The following is a 16,807-nucleotide window of genomic DNA, read 5'->3' as shown; positions in this document are numbered from 1 at the left end:
ACTATATAAAGAACTCCTGCAACTTAACAATAACAAAAAAAAAATACTGATCAAAAAATGGGCAAAGGATTTGAATAGACATTTATCTAAAGAAGATATTCAAATGGCCAATAAGCTCATAAAAAGATGCTCAACACTACTAATCATTAGGGAAATACAAATCAAACTACAATGAGTTACCCCTTTATATCCAATAGGATGGCTATTACTAAAACAAAAACAAAAACAAAAAATAACCAGTGTCAGTGAGGATATGAAGAAATTAAAATACTTATGCTCTGCTGGTGGGAATGTAAAATGGTACAACCACTGTGGAAAACAGTATGGTGGCTCCTCAAAAAATTAAACATAGAATTATCATATGATCCGGCAATTCCACTTTGGTGTACAAATCCAAAAGAAGTGAAAGCAGGGACTTGGACAGCTATCTGTATACCAGTGTTCATAGTAGCATTATGTGCAATAGCCAGAAGGCGGAAGCAACCCAAAAGTCCAGTGATGGATGAATGGATAAATGAAATATGGTGTATCCACTAATAGAATATTACTCAGCTTTAAAAAGGAAGGAAGTCCCAACACCTGCTACAACATGGATGGACCTTGAGGACATTATGCTAAGTGAAATAAGCCAGACACAAAAGGATAAATACTGTATAATTCTACTTACATCAGGTACCTGGAGGAGTTAATTATATAGAGGCAGAAAGTAGAATGGTGGTTGCCAGGGGCTGGGGTGGGGATGGAGGAGAAGGAGGAGTTATTGTTTAATGAACACAGAGTTCCAGTCTGGGATAACGAAAACAGTTCTGGAGATGGCTGGAGGTGACAGTTGCACTACACCATGAATGTACTCAACACCACTGAACTATACACTCACAAATGGGGCAGGGGGAAGACTGAATATTTATCCTGCTGCTTCAGCACCCTAACTTCACTTATCCCAACTAAATTCTCTGTCTTTTATCACCTCCCAGGACACTTAGCCTCTCCCCTTGGTCTTGGGGAAGAATGACTTTCACAGGGAATTTAACCCATTCCTGCCACCTGACAGCAAGTGCTGGAGGACACAAAGAAGACAAAGGGTGATCTTCCAGGGATTTATGTTTTCAGTGCGGCAACAGAAGAATGCAACGATCACCATGCATTTGTGTGGCAAATTTCGTTTTGAGTGCTTGTCATATAGGAAGCACAATTTTAGGTCTATAATTACCACTATGAAACCAACACCTCCGTGAAATAGACAATGTCCTGTCTTGTGCTGCAGATATTGTTGATGGGAAGAAATATACACCAGATACAGGACATACACATGGATACACGAGATACAGGACATACACATGGATACACGAGATACAGGACATACACATGGATACGTAATGCATCAAGCAGTGCCGCTGATGAAAGACAGCAGCACAAGGAGGCAGAGGGCAGCGGAGGCTGTTGGCTGGATGGGGGTCAGCACAGGTGATGCTTCTGCAGAAATTTGCACCAAGTGAGGCAGCGAACTGTGTGAGTGTCTCAGGGTGAGGGAATGCCACTCGGGGGGAATAGCAAGTGCCAAGGCCCCGAGATGGACATGTGCTGGGCATGTTCGAGGACCAGCCAGACAGCCAGAGGGCTGCAGCCAGTGAGTGAGGAGAGCATGGTAGTGCTAGTTCTGGTGTAGGGTGGCAAGGAGGTGGCTAAGGGCAGAGAGTGGGAACCTAATTGTAGCTAGGAACCAAACTGCAGTTAGGAACTGTTTGCTGGTGGGAACATATATGGTAAAAAGTCCCTAGTAACCTTTAACTGACCTAAAGTTCATTACCATCTAAGTAGCATAACATGGGTGGAGCTTCGTGGAGAATTCTGGAAAAGACGCATGTGCAGAAAGGGAAACTGTTATATAAGCTACCTCGTTATGCAACCTGTCATGTGATCTGTTATATAACCCCAACTTGTCAATCACCCCAAAGGTGGGGAACGGCCACCAATCCTGCCAAGGGAAAGGCGGGACAAACTAGTGGGCATATAAAAGGCAGCAGCCGTGCTTGGCCTCCAGTGTCCTTCTCCATTCCTGGAGACTGACCCATCCCACTCTCTCTGGAATGTATTTTTACTTTGTGTAGCTTCCTTCCTTCCTTCCATTCTTTCTTTTATGTGATAAACTGTTTGTATAAAGTTACTCTGTGTCTGTGATCACTCCGCCATCGGCTTGACTCAATACCAGTACTCATTCTTGACACTGGGAACCCAGGGACGAGGGGACATCTGGACAGACGACCCTGACAGTGGGGAACGGGGTGGAAGAGGTATCCAGATCCCATAAGGCTTTGAGGACCACAGAAAGGAGTGGATTTTATTTGGAGTGAAGAGGAAGTCATTTGAGGATTTTGTGCAGGGCAAAGACATGAATCTGATCAAGGCTGCTTTGCAAGAGGCTTTTGAGAAGTGTTTTATTTTGGATATTTTTTTGCTGATGTTTCCTCCCTGGTCTAAAAGAAGAAGGGATATGGCAGAGTGCGGCAGGATAAGAAAATAGGGAAAGCAGGAAACACATGGGGTAGAGAAAGGAGGAAGAGGAGAAAAGCTGGAAGCTGGGTCCACGGCAGACAGCACGGCACAAGGAGCATCTTCGCCAGGAATTTTCAAGAAGGCTCTGCAGCCCCACTGAGGAATGACAGGGCTTTCTGCGGATGTTCATTCACAAGAGCCGATGACCCCTGCCCCTGCCCCACTGGCACTTACAAGACACCCGCACCCCTCCCAATTCTCTGACAGCTCTGACCCAGCCCTGCAGCAGAAGCCTCCAGGCCTCAAGTTTGGGTTCTTGGCAGAGGTCAGGATCTCAGATAAAACAGAATGGCATTTTAGCAGGATCCAAAAATCCCCAACTTGCAAAATGCACCTCTGAAGCTTTGAAAGCCTCTAAGCCAAAGCTTGTCACTGCCTCGGGGCAGGTATGAGGAGCCTCAGTTGAGCAGCTGCTGCAAGATGAGTCACTGTGAACTCAGCAGCAGTGGAAAGATCGGACCGTGCAGACGCACACGGACAGGTGCCAAACCCGCCGAAGCCCTCGCCCGAGGGTCTCTGACTGCCTTCCCACAGCCGCTCCGTCTCTCCGGGAGCCTCACGGGCAGCTCAGGAGTGCCGTGGCCCATCTAGAGATGGTCATTTAGGGCCACGTGGGATGAGCGCCCCTGGTTCCAGGGGCTGAGCCCGGGGTGCCAGTCTAACTGTGTCCTGCAGGAGCTGTCACCAGGTACAACCAGCAACCAGCAACCAGCCAGCACTCACCGGAACGTGGAGGAAGGCCTTGGCTTCCGTCTTCTTCATGTTGCTTCCCTCCAGGGGGAGGCGCTCAATCTTCCCAGTCTGGGCAAACAGTAAGTGGGTCCCCGGGGGCAGGGGGATCACCGCGGTAGGCACTGAGGGTCCCTGGTGAATAGGGGGAGCCACTGTGCTCAGACCTGGGTGGCGGGAGAGGTCAGTGAGCGAGGCCTGTGTGCACAGGAACACATGTGTGCACACACACACACACACACACACACACACACACACCCCAGGGCCCAGCACCTTCCTGGCACTGCAAACCGCACAGCCACACAATGCCCATTTTATATCTGGAAGCTCCAGAAGCAGAAACCCTCAGTCAGCCAAAGGGCACTTATGAGGAAGATAATGCCGGGCCTGAGTGTAACATTAAAGGTCAAGTGAAAAAATGGCTTGGCTATTTTTAATAGCAATAACTTGGCTATTCATGCTCTGCTGTGGACGGTGGGGTGAGAGCGACAGCAGCAGCAAACAGTGTAACAACAGCAACCCCGAAATCCCTGCCTGCGGGGGTCCCATCCTAGTGGAAGCTGCTGAGCGTTTTAGTGCCAGAGGAGCCCATCATGACGAGCTCACCCTGTGCAGTGTGCTCTGTCCCTGAGCCAGAGGGACAGTCTGGGACCGGACAAGCAGACACATGCCCCTTCTGGCCTTTCCAGAACAAAATGATGATCAGAGCAGGAGACCTGGGTGCTGCCTCAGCCCCGCTGCTCGCTCGCTGTGTTGCAAGGATGAGAGCAGGCCCCACTGCTGGGCCTCCCTCTGCAGAGAGTTCACTTGGGGGACCCAGAGCACACACGTCCCTCTGCTACCATGCGGTGGCTGCGCAGCAGGCCTCTGGGTGTTTACGTGGAACACACGTGTGCACAGAAAAGGAAGAGAAGAGGGTAAGCGGACAGAGAGGGTGGGGAGAGGAGAGAGGATGGAGAGGAGAGGGCCGGCTGAGGAGAGGGTAGAGGAGAGGGGTGCAGAGCGGAGGGAGAGGGCTAGGACCCCTGTGGAGCAGTTCCAGACTGAGGACAGTGCCAAGTGCGTGCTCAGCAAATCTGGCCCAAGGCCCTTCTCAGGCACAAGCCCGAGCGAGCGCAGCCTGCCCCCTACTTACACGGGGGCCTCATCCCGGGTCTGGTCCTCGTGCCCTCCACCTCACGACCGTCACGATCCACACACCAACAGTAGCCGGTGCTGCCGTGGCACTGAGTGGGCACATAGTGTCCATGCTCATCACACTCGGGGACAAACAGCCCCGGTGGCCTGGGCTGCTGTGGGTCCACCAGCCCCGCTGCCCCGAGAATGTGTTCTTGCTCCAGCTGGCACCGGGTTTTCTCCACCTCTGTGGGAGAGACAAGCAAAAGACAGCAATCAGGTGTGTTGTCCCTCGGCGCTCACTGGCAGGGCTGCAGGGTCCCCGCGCCTCGCTCTGAACCGTGGGGGCTGCCTGTCCATCACCGAGTTTTGTTTCATCAATTTTTCCAAAATTTAAAACATCATAATTATTGAATGGATTTAATTGTCAAGAAGATTACATTTCTTTTTCACTCCTAGGTAGTTTTTTTTTTTAATTTTTAAAAATCAAAGCAAAAAATTGAAGCAAATTGACATAACATAAAATAAACCATTTTAAAATAAACAATTCGATGGCATTTAGAACATTGATAATGCTGCGCAACCACCACCTCTATCTAGTTCCAAAGCGTTTTCATCACCCCAAAAGGAAACTGTGCATGTGCATTAAGCAGTGGCTCCCGGTTTCCCCCTCCCACCCTGGCCACCACCGATCGCACTCTGGCGCTATGAATGTATCTGTCCTGCATATTTCACATAAATAGACTCAGACTTGCATCTGGCTTCCTTCATTAGCAGAATGTCTTCAAGGCTCATCCAAATGATGGCATGTATCAGTAATTCCTTCCTGTTTATGGCTGAATAATATCACACTGTTTGAACAGATCACATTTTGCTTATCCATTCATCCATTGACGACGGATGGGTTTTCTTTTAAGGAATTGTATGTTTTTCCTAAATGTGTCCTTTTACCATCTGAAGGTTCTTTATTTTTAGGCAAGTCAAGTGAAGCAGTGGGACTGGAGAAGGAATAAAGGAATGTGTAACTGGTTGTGATCAATGAGTTGCAAACCCCACCGCACTCGGACCAGCTCAAGCTTCTGGATGACCCATATTGAGTCAAGGCTAACGATGTTGGGTACCAGATACCACTGAGTGCATTTGCCAGCATTTGTGTGTTTCCCTTTAATTATGTCCTACTGCTTGGCATGCACCGGGCCTCTAAACTGTGCAGCACAGATCCCCAAACAGGGAAATACAGTGGGCCTCCATATCCTGGGCTTCTGCATCCATGGATTCAACCAACTGTGGATCAAAAATGTTCGGTAAAAGAATGAACAAGTTGCATCTGCACTGAACGTATACAGATTTTTTTCTTTGCTATTAGTCCCTAAACAATAGAGTATAACAAATATTTACATAGCATTTACATTGTATTAGGTATTATAAGCAATCTAGAGATGATTTAAAGTATACAGGAGGATGTGCGTAGGTTATATGCAAATACTATGCCATTTTATATCAGGGACTTGAGCACGTGTGGATTTTGGTATCCTCAGGAGGTCCTGTAACCAATGCCCTGAGGATGCCAAGGGACAGATGTACTTCCCTATCTGTGGAATTGCTGATAAGAAGCCCTGGCCTGGAATAAACGACTCCTAAATATACAGAATTGTAGGTGGTTCCACACAAGCCACCACTCGGGCCAGACCCGCGTGGTCACCACTGCAGTATGGACCACACAAAGCAATGTCCAGACACTGGCCAGAAGTACCCTTCTCCACGCCGCTGACTGCTGAGAGCTCTACTTCATCCACACCGTGCAGCCTCTCCCTTCCAGGCCTTTCCATGTGCTGTCCTTTTTGTGCCCCCCCACCCTCCGAGGGCCTGGTTAATCCTTCAAGAATCAGCTTAGGCACTTACTTCCTATTTACTCCCTTCAGGCCCTCAAGGCAGGGCCCAGTGCCCCTCTGTGGGCTCCCAGGGCACTCTGGCTTCCCCGCACTGTGGTCTGTCTCACGGACGCTAAGGAATCTGTGTCCCTGAGCAGACGCAAGACTCTGAGAGCACAGTGACGGAATCTCCTCAACCTTCAGTCAAGAAGCACCTGCTGGGCTGCGGCTGTGACTGTTCACGGGAATAACCCACGGTGCCCGCCCTCGAGGAGCTCACAGTCTGGGGGCAGTGGCCAAGTCAACACACAACTATGGTTCAGGGAGTGCGTGTCCTGTCTTGACAGAGGGGCCCAGGATACAGCAGATGCACAGAAGAGACCTTCTGCCGCAGGCATGGAGGGCAAAGGGGGCCTGTGCACTTTCGATGGCTAGAAGAAGACTGCCATTGAATAAACCTAGGGCGGGGCTCCGTCAGCTTTTCCTGTTAAGGGGCAGAGAGTAAATATTTTCCACTTTGTGAGCCACAGAGTCTCTGTCACAACTACCCAGCTCTGTGGTTGCAGCGTGAAAGCGACCACATTTAATACATACATGAATGAGTGTGCTGTTCCAATAAAACTTTACCCGTAAAAAGATTTGGCCTTTGGGGGCTGCAGTTGGCAACCCTGCTCTAGGGCATTACTGGTTATGTTAGGGGGAAATTATACATATGCATGTGCTGATTAATATATATTACCATATATTAATTAATAATAAAGTCACATAGACTATATTATTTATTTCTCAGCATTTTGTGTCTGAAAATGTTTTTGACGCTCAGTTCCTCCACTTCTGGTGTTACGCTGGGCGTGTCAACAATGCTGATTGAGCCGTGCCCCTGCAACTGTGGAAGGGAGAGGGAAGGAATCGCTAATCTCCCAGGATTGTTTTGAGGAGTGAGTGGGCTACGGCGACAATGCACACAGAGGGAGTTTTAGGCTCTGCACTCAAACGTTCATTTGCGCCCGTATCTACACAAAGCAAACACAGTGACATTAGTGGGTATGCTGCCAATGAATGTTTAAACTACCTTTGTCTGTGTTGCCAGTTTTCATGTTGACTGGCTTTAACGTGGCTGATTAAAAGTAGTTATCATGCCAGAAAAGTGTTTGTTGAACCTGGCAAGGGAAAACTGTGCATGCTTTTCTTTTGTCCCAGAGGCAAATATAAAAACGAAAACAAAACATTTGATGTAGGAAGCGCCCAACAAAGACATGAAATAAGCCATCTGGTTAGAATAAATGTCCAGTTTTGTTCACTCTTGGATGTAAAACTTGTTTACTTCCTGGAAATCTTACAGGGTTTTAGAGTTTCCACATAAGCTGTCCCCATTCACATATATATTTTATTTAATTCTCAGCGCAATCTATGTGATAGGCAACGGTGGTTTTTACACCAAATGAGAAAACTGAGCTCAGAGAGGTTAAGGGGCTTCCCCAAGCCACGGTACCGGTAAGCGGCTCGGCTCAAACGGGAACCTGGGTTTTTGGGTTTCTGGTCCAGGTCCCTCCCCCTCCTGGCCTGGCATCTCGAATCCACATCCCCAGTGCCTGGGACAGCTCACACACAGGGAACGTGTCATGCCAACAGTGACATACACACTTTACCTTAACACGGTCACTGAAATTATCTGTGAACCCACAGACCCATTTTCCTGCCATCGGCAGATGTACACCATGGTGTTTTTCCAGTTCGAAAACAGAACTGGTGTTCTGTGTACTGTCAACCAAGTGACGCTTTTAAGGGAGTAGAGGTTGTTCCATTTTATGTGGCTGACAAAGTTCTGTGTCAACACGGCGTTTGGCCAACATATAAAATCTCAAGTGATCTAGAATTTACAGGGGAACTTTTAAGTGCTGTATCTTGAACTTATAACAAGGAGGGAGAAACCTCAAAGGGTACTCAGGAAATGGCATTTCAAGTGTGTTTATGGAAAGCTGTGATCTCAGGGGGTTTCCTGGGATGGTTCCTCAGCCTGGCCAGCAGGCCCCAGTGGGACACCCCTGTGGTGGCCCTTGGGCCTCCATGGGGAATTTTCCATTAAGGCCTGTTGGGTGGGGTGGGGGGAGGAGGGGTAAGAAAGACACATTTCCTGAGCTTGTTTCTGGTTGACAAAATGATAACTCAAGTGAGCTGCTTCTTACTCATGTAGTTCGATCTGCTGGGGAAGGAAGCATGCAAGGCCTGATACTTATCTGAGCAGGAAGTCTGGGGTGACTTTTCTCGTGGTGGGGGATAAAGAGAATGAGAGGAAAATGAAATAGAGAAGGAAGTAAGAAGAAAGCACATTCTTGATCTTTGGATTTGCACTCCATTCCCTTGCCTGATTAAATTTGTTCGCTCAAATCAAAGACTATCGTAACCTCGCATATACTCAGTAGGGTGGAGGGAGGGAAGGTGCCCAAGAAATGTCAAGCGTCTCTGGGAAGAGAGGACATACAGCCACGGGAGAACCTGGGGCTACTTAGCATGAAACTTTTTGAGGAGGCGCCATTTACTCAGCCCCTTCCCGCACACAGTCGGCGTCCCCCAGGAAGAGTGGGCTGTCCCCAGGGGCTGCGCAGGCTCCGAGCACGCACTTCCATGATGCACGTCTCTGGACATGGTCATGCAGGGGCAGTGCGTGACGCCTGGTCTCTGCCGCTTTTGAGACTTTGCTGGTTCGCAGCCTCATCTCATTAGCTGCCAAATGGACACTTGTTAGTCCAAGACTGCCAAATTTCCAAGAATGGGAATTTACAAGTAAAGGGGACAATGTCAACCCGACATGGTCTTTATCTTTATGCTCCTAGGGGTTTACTAAGGACATCACCACTGGTCAGACTAACAGTGGTAATAATAATAATGACAGATATCTTTACTCGTGAACTGTCTCGCCCCCGATCCTCACAGGAATGGCGAGGAAGCAGCCTGCCCCCGAGAAGCAGGGAACCAGCAATCAGAAAAGGGCAGAAACGAGGGGAAAGCAGAAAGGTCGTTAAACAACAAGGAAAACAGAACATGCAGCTCTAGCCTGTGTGCTGTCCCTTTTGTCACCATGTGAAACTGCACCATTGAGTGTCCCTCACACACCTGTCTCCTGGCGTGGCTGCTGCGCCCGTCCCCTCCTGAAACGCTACCGCCGTCGGCTCTTCCAGCCACTGTGTTCCGCAGACCCCTCAGGCCAAGAACCCCAGGGACCCCCGAATCGCTTACTTCCTTGTGTTACAAGCATTTCCTGAAAGACGCGATGAGCCAGGGGCCCGGCAAGCACCGGGACAAAGCCAAACAGGACAGTCCTCAGAGTCCTCAGGCTAGAAGGAAAAGTGAGGATCCCGTTAGGGGCCCGCAGTGGGAGAAGTGGCCGGCAATGGTCTAAACAGGCTGCCGTGGGAGCAGAGAGGAAGGGTAGCTGGCCTGCCTCAGTCCAGGGATCGCCTGGCATTGAGAGCAATAAATCTGCAGTGTCCCCAACACACACAGCCACGTGGTTCAGCCCAGCGGCCTGGGCGCAGCAGTGGAACTGACCGAAGAGCACAGATTTCCAGGCTGTGAGTGGAGAAGGGACAGGAAGCCGACAACTTTGGGGTGTTGGTGAAGGTGGTTGATGTGATGCTCCCTGGGCTTTAGGTGAGAGAGGACTTCAGGAGAAAGAAGGGACAGAGTTGCCGCAAGGCTCCGAGAGGACTCCGCTGATTTGGAAACGCGGCGGGCACGTGAGAGCTGCAAGGGAGGGAGGTGGTGGTGTGGTCGGAGGGCGCCACAGGCATCAAAACCAGGCAGTTCTCAGGCCTCTGAGGGGCCTGGTTTGGATCCTCCACAACCTGGCCTCCCCCTACCTGCCTACCTGCATCTCCCCCTCATATTCCTCCCCATCTCCTGTGCAAATCCTACCCATCCTTCAAGGCCGAGTAAATATTCTCCTTGGCCGGGTGCGGTGGCTCATACCTGTAATCCTAGCACTCTGGGAGGCCAAGGTGGGAGGATCACTTGAGGTCCAGGAGTTCTAGACCAGCCTGAGCAAGAGCAAGACCCCATCTCTACTAAAAATAGAAAAAATTAGCTGGGCATGGTGGCACGAGCCTGAAGTCCCAGCTACTCAGGAGGTTGCGGCAGAAGGATCGCTTGAGCCCAGGAGTTTGAGGTTGCTGTGAGCTATGATGATGCCACTGCACTCTAGCCCAGGTGACAGAGCAAGACCCTGTCTCAAAACAAAAAAAAAAAAAAGGATTTGAGAAAAAGGGACAGTACCAGAGATAGGCAAAGAAAACTTAACATGTAAAATAGGAGTCCCCGAAGGAATAAGCCAAAGCAAGGAAAGAAAACAAATACTAAACGCTATAATTCAAGAAAACTTCCTGAAATTAAAAAAAAAAAAGAATTTGAAATGATAAATTGAAAAAGCACACGGTGTAACTAAGGATGTTGACCCAGAACAACCAACACCAAGCCATATTCTAGTAAACTTATTGGACTTTAAAGAGAAAGAAAAAGTCCTTTGGGCATCTAGGTAAAAAGCGGGAATTATCTTCAGAGTATCATTAGAATTTAGGACAGACGTGCTTATGTCAGAAGAATATTTGAGATCGTCAAGGGAAAAAATATATGAAAAAGGAATATTGTTTCCATGAGCTATTCCTGAGGAATCTCCTAGAACACAAGCTTCTCACAACCAAATAACTTTGAGAGACATTGACTGATACAGGGAACAGTAAGTGTAGGTTACATGTTGAAGTAAGACCAAACGAGGGCTAAGGGAGATGGTGCAGTCTGTAATGGCTGCACGCTCAGGCAAGGCAGATACAACTATAAACGTGGGAGGGGGAATGCAACAAGCAAATGCAAACATTTTTTAAAAAACCGTTCTCAGAAATTATATTGGTGAGGGTAGTACTAGTATTGTTATTCCGAGACTGTTGTGTGTGTAATGTGGGATAAAGTAAATGAGTGATTGTGGTACATTCTAATTCTTATCATCCACTGTGCCATTGAGATCCAGGGTCCTCGGTGTGGAAGGAAGGAGATCCGGATATGATCTAATAGAGGGTAAGGAAAACTCCTGCAGTCACGAATTTGAATTGGAAATACCAACATGGACTCACAAGGCTCTGCGTGATCCTCCCCAGTACTTAGATTGTAGTCCTGCAATGCCATTGCCCACTAAAAGCAGGGATTCGTGAAGAAATGGCTGGTTCTCGTTCTGACACAGGAAATAGACATGAACTTGGAACTTCTTGCCGTACAAGGGCAGCTACCAGTGACTACCAGGCTTGTGTCAAAAGGACCAGGAGCCAACTTACAAAGGTTCCCAGGGGCCAAAGATGGAATTCTGAGCTATAGCGAGAATAACAGTTAAAACCAATTGATACCCATGAGTTTGTAACGATATTTAAACACTAAAGGCTAATTTGTGGTTAACAAGGAATCTATTTATTATCTTGACACCTAATAAATAAGAGGAAGCTCCAAGAAGTTATCCTGTCTTTCCTTTATGAAATTACCACTGGGCAACCCAAGAGTAGATGAGGGGAGGCATTTATAAAGTGCAAGAAATGAAAATAAATATCTGATGTGAAAATAAAGCCTAATAAATAACAGAACTACACTATCATCATTCCCACTCCCTCTTTAGAAATTAATGGACCTAGACAATGAGCATCAATTCTAACTAATAAATGAGAAAGAAATGATAAAATTAGAATATCACCATTTGTCATTCCCCAGGAATTCAGGGATCTAGGCAATAATCATCAATGTCTCCTAACATCACAAAAAGTGAGACAAGCAGACATCATGTGCTTCTGATGGAAGATCACACCACCACCTACTGTCTTGCCAAAAGGATTGCACCTGAGTCTAATCAAGCCTCAGTCAGGTTGCAGGCAATTTAGAGCAGCAGTCCCCAATCTTTCAGGCACCAGGGACCGGTTTCATGGAAGAAAATTTTTCCACGGATCCGGGGGTGTGGATGGGGGATGGTTTGGGGATGATTCAAGGGCATTACATTTATTGTGCAGTTAAACCTCTCTGCTAATGATAATCTGTATTTGCAGCTGCTTCCCAGCGCTAGAATCACCGCCTCAGCTCCACCTCAGATCATCAGGCATTAGATTCTCATAAGAAGCACACAAGCTAGATCCCTCACATGAGAAATTTACAGTAGGGTTTGAGCTCCTATGAGAATCTAATGCTGCGGCTGATCTGACAGGAGGCAGAGTTTATGCAGTGATGTGAGCGATGGGGAGCGGCTGTAAATACAGACCAAGCCTCGCTGGCCTGCTGCTCACCTCCTGCAGTATGGCCTGGTTCCTAACAGGCCACAGACCAGTACCAGTCAGTGGCACGGAGGTTGGGGACCGCAGATTTAGAGGACAGAAGAGCATGTGCCACTGCACCATGAGTGGGAAATGCCACAGTTCAAAAGGTGTGGGTTCTTCAATAGACCAATTGCAAGGAAAAGAAAAAACAGAGGAGAAAACTAGAAATTGAAAAAATGAGCCGCACTAAACCTACAGTGTCTAGGAACACACACAAGTGTGATAAAACTATAAAGAAATGCAAGAAAGGGATTATTACAAAAGTCAGATTAGAGGCTGCTTTTGGGGAGCAGGAGGAGGCTGTGACTGGGACACAGCACCTGGAGGGGCTTCCGGGGTCCTGCTCAAGTCCTACGTCTTGACCTGGGTGTTAGAGACTAGGGGGCCTCACCTTAGCATCACCCCTTGGACCACACGTTTGTTTCACAGCCCCAGCTCATGTCTTGACAAAAACCTCTTGAGAGACCCTGAACCAGGACCTCCCAGGTAAGCTCCTCCTGAGTTCTTGACCTATAGAAACCTATGAGATAATAGATTTTATTGTCTTAAATAACTAACTATGGGGTAATTTGTTATGTAACAACAGAGAACTAACATAGTGGCTTTCAACTTTCTGACCATGACCCACAGAAAGAAATACAATTTCCTCAGCAACCCAGTACACGCATGCACCCTGAGACACACACACACACACACACACACACACGCACACACAGGCACATATCCGTGCACATGCATAAGCATACATACAAGTACTGTTTCATGAAACAATACTTATGCCTACTATATAATACTCTATGAACTCTAATATTTTCTAGATTATTGTTTTCTATTTCATTCATTCCATTTTTTAAAAAATGACAATAGTGATTGACTAAACTGAATTCACAATCCATACATGGGTTGTGGGGAAGAGAGCAGGACAGAGGGAAACAAATCCTCATTTCTTCTATTTTGTCTGTTATCGGTTGACACTGTGGTAGCCGTGACCTTGACTGGCTCACCTTCAAAGCCAAGTAAGCTTTGTTTTTGCAACTGGCCCGTCTGTATAGAGTAAGCGCCAAGTAAGTGCTGACTGGTTGATCCTGCCCTTCATGATGTTTGGCAGCAGGAGTTCAGATGACACTACACATTATTTTTCTCTCTGCAATGTTTCATAAACTACTTTAGTGATATGAAATTTAGAATAATGTGATGAAAACCACTGTATTCATATTCTGGTTGCAAAAATAAAATGTCAGAAATACAAATGTAGCCCTTGTGCTAGGATGTGAATGTTTGTGTCCCCTGCCCCCCAAATTCATATATTGAAATTCTAACCCCCAAGGTGATGACATTAGGAGGTGGGGGCCTTTGGGAGGCGATTAGATCATGAAGGTGGATCCCTCATGAATGGGATTAGTGCCCTTATGAAAGAGCCCCCAGAGAGACCCTTGCCCTCTCCACCACATGAGGACATTGCAAAAAGATGTCTGGCCACCTGTGACCAGGAAATGGGCCCTCATCAGACACTGAGTTTGACAGCACCTTGATCTTGCACTTCCCAGCCTTCAGAACTGTAGGAAGTGAACGTCTGTTGTTCATAAGCCACCCAGTCTATGGAATTCTGCTATAGTGCCCTGAACATACCACGACACCCTGTGTACCCCTCCCCAATCCCAATTTCCTCCCTCCCACCATAGGGGTAACCTCTATCCTGAAGCTTCTGTTTCTCATTCCCATGCATGCATGTTATAGGTTTTTGGTTTGTTTTTTTGTTTGTTTTCTGGTTTTTTTTGAGACAGAGTCTTGCTCTGTCACCCTGGATAGAGTGCAGTGGCATCATCGAAGCTCACTGCAACCTCCAACTCCTGGGCTTAAGCGATCCTCCTGCCTCAGCCTCCTGCGCGTAGCTGGGACTACAGGTACATGCCACCAACCACCAGCTAATTTTTTTCTATTTTTAGTAGAGATGGGGTCTTGCTTTTGCTCAGGCTGATCTTAAACTCCTGAGCTCAAGTGATCCTCCCGCCTTGGCCTCCCAGAGTGCTAGGATTACAGGTGTGAGCCACTGCCCCAACCTATAGTTTTCTTATGTATGTATATACACATGTAGGTTGATGTTCATATAGGTTTACATTTTATATACATGGGGTCATACTGTATCTATCCTTTTATAATTATTTTTGCTAAACATTATATTGTTGAGACTTAGTCATTAACTCTAGTTCATTCATTTTAACTGCTTTATGTTCTGTCATTGTGAGAGTTGTACCAAGTCATTTCTCCATTTCTTCTGTTTACAGTCACTTGGATTTTTTTCTACTACAAACAATACACAATGAACATTCTTGTACATTTCTAGCGCACATTCTCTCTTGGGTATATAACTAGATGTTAATTTTCTTAAGGGAACAGGATCAAATACATAAACAATCCTGGCAAACAGCTCATACTGGTTTTATCCTTGTCCCATCTTTATATCCCAGCCTACGGGTCTGGATTTGTTTCTGTTTAGTCAACACAGCCTGAAAGAGGGGCAAAGAGTCAGGTTAAAACAACAAAAAACAAAAAATGAAACATCTGCTTCCCTTTGAACTGGAGATGGGAAGCAAGCCCAAGGAAATCATGGATGTTAGTCATTTGCAATAACAGCTGCGATGTCTTAAGTGATCACGAACTCCTCGAACTCCTCTACGGAACCTGCCTATTAAGATTTATGGGCAGCGTTGCAGTCTTCACCCATATCTTCAGGAACAAATGGTTTCCCTGCCTGGGTTTATCTAAGCCAGGGCTCAGCAAACTTTTTCTGTCAAGAGCCAGATGGTGGGCTATTTAGGGTTTTTAGGCTTTGTGGGCCTTCCAATCTCTGTCATGACTACTGAACTTTGCCTCTACTGCACAAAAGCAGCCACAGACTATACATAAACTGGCAAGCATGGCTGTGTTCCAATAAAACTTTATTTACAAAAAGAGACAGTGGGCCAGATTTGGCCCACGGGTCATCGTTTGCTGAGCCCTGTGCTAAGCAGAAGAAAACAATTTAGATCAGCAACATGTAGTATTATATATTGGAATTTAAACTTTCACCTGATAGTTTCCCCTTTTAGACTGACGACTATTCTAAAAACCAGTTGTAGTGAGAGTGTGGATAAACAAATACTTTCAAATGCTGCTGGTAGGAATGGAAATTGGCACATTCATTTATTCTTTTCAACAACTACAGACAGCTGTGAGCCCCACCACGGACACGTGCTCCACTGGGTACTGGAGACATAAAAGTCAAGTGCATGTGGCACCTGGTCCTCAGTGTGCTCACGGGTGAGGGAAGGAGACGGACATTTACGCAATTATTAACTGCTTAAAGTGTGGTGAGATATAAATTTCCACTTACTGCTTATTGAAAACATCTGTAAGAACATGAATATATCTAACCAACAGCATCAGCAGTAATTAAAAATAAAAAACACAACTGGCTAACTCCAGTCTGAGCTGTCAAATATATTCTAAATCTCATGTCAGGACACCATGTGGTGTATGAGACCGAAGCCGGATTTGGAGTCCATCGGGTAGACTGGATTTGCGTCTCAGTTCTAGTGTTGAAGAACTGGGCAACCCTGACCGCGCCTTTCTCTTTTTCAGTTTCAGCGTTCTGTGCAAATGGAGACAGTAATAGCACTTACCTTGAAAAGACGATAATGAGCACTGCAATAGTGAATAGTGTTTGTTAAGCACCGAACACGCAGTGGGTTCTGCACAAATGGCAGCCGATTATACTCATGCATCCAGCAGCATTTGTTAAGTGCCTCCCAAGTTCCCAGGCTCATTCCAGGTACTGGCGTGGACCTGCCATGATCCTTAGGCTCTAATGAGATACCACTCAAGTTTCAGGTCCGCAACAGCTCTAGAAGCTGTGTGGTTCAGGTCAGGTGTGACAGGCCTTTCACCACTGCCCTCCCACCCCCAGCCCCACTCCATTCCCTGCGACTCTTAGAAACCTGTGCCGGGGCCGGGAGCGGTGGCTCACGCCTGTAATCCTAGCACTCTGGGAGGTCAAGGGGGGCGGATTGTTTGAGCTCAGGAGTTCGAAACCAGCCTGAGCAAGAGCAAGACCCCGTCTTTACTAAAAATAGAAAGAAATTAATTAAAAATATATAGAAAAATTAGCCGGGCATGGTGGCACATGCCTGTAGTCCCAGCTACTTGGGAGGCTGAGGCAGA

General features: G+C 47.1%; 1 protein-coding gene across 1 annotated transcript in view; it reads right to left on the bottom strand.

Annotated features, from left to right (window-relative positions):
- Positions 1-16,807, bottom strand: part of NID1 (nidogen 1) — a 69,690-nt gene that overhangs the window by 12,637 nt on the left and 40,246 nt on the right. The window contains exons 13-14 of the mRNA XM_012660353.1: positions 4,418-4,645; positions 3,277-3,449 (exon numbers count right to left, since the gene is read on the bottom strand). Coding sequence (XP_012515807.1) covers positions 3,277-3,449; positions 4,418-4,645 — 401 coding nt within the window. The remainder of the gene's footprint in view (positions 1-3,276; positions 3,450-4,417; positions 4,646-16,807) is intronic.

Source organism: Propithecus coquereli, unplaced genomic scaffold (genome assembly GCF_000956105.1).
Source record: "Propithecus coquereli isolate 6110/MARCELLA unplaced genomic scaffold, Pcoq_1.0 Scaffold66, whole genome shotgun sequence".
NCBI classification, from domain to species: domain Eukaryota; kingdom Metazoa; phylum Chordata; class Mammalia; order Primates; family Indriidae; genus Propithecus; species Propithecus coquereli.
Note: the sequence above shows the minus strand (reverse complement) of the source record. Positions and strands in the feature narration are given on the sequence as shown.